Raw genomic sequence first — 2,181 nt, 5'->3', positions numbered from 1 at the left:
CGATTTTTTCTAAACTAATTAGAATCCTTAAATAAAAAACCTTTCGATTTGAATCCCTTTTGATAAATCAAATTTGCAAACTAAAATCACAAGTTAACAAAATCTTAGGACACACTTTCCCTTTTTAAATCATGTCATTTGACCAAAAGTTCCAGTCCTAGTTTTCAAAACCAAATCAATCAAATCAAAGTTCCAAACCAAGTTTAAAAAAATCAACCTAAGCTTGAAAACTTTTTCAACACGAACGACGATAGTGTATACTATGAAGATAAGTTAAGATCTGGTCATCGGCTTCATAATTACCTCAACCCTGTTGTTGTAATCCATCCGCCCCACGTGTTCCTCAGTGTGGACAATCTCTAACCAAATGTCCCAGTGCGCCACACTTGTAACATAGTTTCTTACCCAACTGGCATGACCTATTCGGATGGTAGCTCCCACACTCCTGACATTTCATATCAGGGGAGTAAGCTCTTGACCGCTTTCCCTCACCATATCTCTTGAAGTTCTGTCCCCTCGGTCCAAGGTAAACGTCGCGTTCTCTACTAGTGTTTCCTCCATGAGTGTCCCTTGACGAGGCAACCGTCATTGCGCATTCCTCAACCACTCTTGCCTTGTTCACTAGATCGGAGAAAATCCGAATCTCCATAGGAGCCACAGCAGTCATGATGTCGTCCTTCAAGCCCCTTTGGTACGTGATACACTTCCAACTTTCATAGGTCTCCGGGGCACCCTGACACGCCCTAGAGAACCTACAGAGCTCCTCAAATCTGTTGGTGTAGTCTGTCACAGACAAAGAACCTTGCTTCAGCTGCATAAGTTCCATTTCCTTCGCCTCCCTTGTAGACTCAGGAAAGTACTTCTTGTAGAAGGCCGTTTGAAATACATCCCAAGGAACATCGGCATTCTGAAGTTGTAGTAAGCGGCATTCTGCCTGCCACCAATGCTGGGCCTCTTCCAGAAGCTGATAAGCAGCAAACTCCACGTATTGGTTGCTCGGGACATGCTGTACTTGCAGTGCACGCTCCATAGCTTGAAACCAGTTATCCGCTTTCGTGGATTAGTTGATCCTCTAAAAGTCAGTGGGTGAACTTTCAGAAACGTAGCTAGGGTCATCGGAGCACCTCCTAAGTCATCATCATTTCCGTCTCCATTCCCCGCCGGTTGGCCTAACCTCTGCGCAGCTTGCAGAGTCGCAGCAACATTCGCCTCCATGGTGTTCGCAAGATTCGCCATTGCCGCCATGAACTCGGCATGGTTATCGGCCGGTTGCTCGTTTCTACTCTCTCTACGTGAACGTGTACGACCTCGTCCGCGAGTAGCCATTAGGGTTCCTGGCCACACCAAACAATCGATATCAAGGTGATCAATCTCAATATCAAAAGCCTAGTGTGTCAATTATCCCAAACAGGCACTCACAAACAAGCATGCTATGAAATATCAAGTAGATAACCTAAATAGCATGAAAGAAAAATGACCCAGAGTGTGCAACGAAGCACAATCGGTCCATCCCTCAGGCTCACGAGGACGAATCGCTCTGATACCACTAAATGTAACACCCCCATTAACCCGAGCCTTACCTTTAGCCATAAAGCAAGGGTTAACCAAAGGTTACGACAATTCTAAGGCTTATACATATTTATATAGAAAGAATAATATAATCTAAAGCCCGATGAAGGAATAAAGCTCAAAGTTAGGGTATGAAAAACACAAAACGCATAAACGGAGCAACTAACTTAAAGCACAAGAAATAGATACAATTTAAATCAAAATATCATAGTGTAATATCATAAGGATCTAGCCACGGCTCACGGAGTTTAAGCCGGCTAGCCATATACAGACCATACATGAAGCAAGATAGTAAAACAGCTTATACAAGTTCTGTTCTCTCAATACATGCCTCTAAGCTAAAAAGAATACAAAAGTGAGAGATGTATAGCAAAATAAATCAAGAGACTCAAAAGGTATCCGGATCCTCCGCTTCTGTCACCATCCAGACAACTCACCGAGGTGGGTTGCGACCTGCATCTGAAAAACAAACAGTGCCCAATGATGTAAGATGTAAGGTTCCGAGATGCCGAAGGCAATCCTAGAACTTCACATCACATACGGATATTCAAGTTTAGAACAAAATAAATAAATATTTAAAGAACTTAAACCATAAACCGGGTTATCTAAACT

At 43.0% G+C, this 2,181-nt stretch overlaps 1 protein-coding gene across 1 annotated transcript; it reads right to left on the bottom strand.

Annotated features, from left to right (window-relative positions):
- Positions 344 to 1,326, bottom strand: LOC107620205. The gene is made up of 2 exons (XM_016322405.1): positions 1,093 to 1,326; positions 344 to 1,006 (listed from the first exon to the last, which is right to left on the bottom strand). Exons 1-2 carry the CDS (start codon positions 1,324 to 1,326, stop codon positions 344 to 346), a joined length of 897 nt encoding a protein of 298 aa, XP_016177891.1.

This window comes from Arachis ipaensis, chromosome B10 (genome assembly GCF_000816755.2).
Source record: "Arachis ipaensis cultivar K30076 chromosome B10, Araip1.1, whole genome shotgun sequence".
In the NCBI taxonomy this organism is placed as follows: domain Eukaryota; kingdom Viridiplantae; phylum Streptophyta; class Magnoliopsida; order Fabales; family Fabaceae; genus Arachis; species Arachis ipaensis.
Note: the sequence above shows the minus strand (reverse complement) of the source record. Positions and strands in the feature narration are given on the sequence as shown.

Coding starts and splice junctions, on each gene's coding strand:
- LOC107620205 (XM_016322405.1), bottom strand. CDS start 1,326: ATGGCTACTCGCGGACGAGGTCGTACACGTTCACGTAGAGAGAGTAGA. Junction 1,007..1,092: donor CCCTAGCTACGTTTCTGAAA/GTTCACCCACTG, acceptor CTGCAAGTACAG/CATGTCCCGAGCAACCAATA.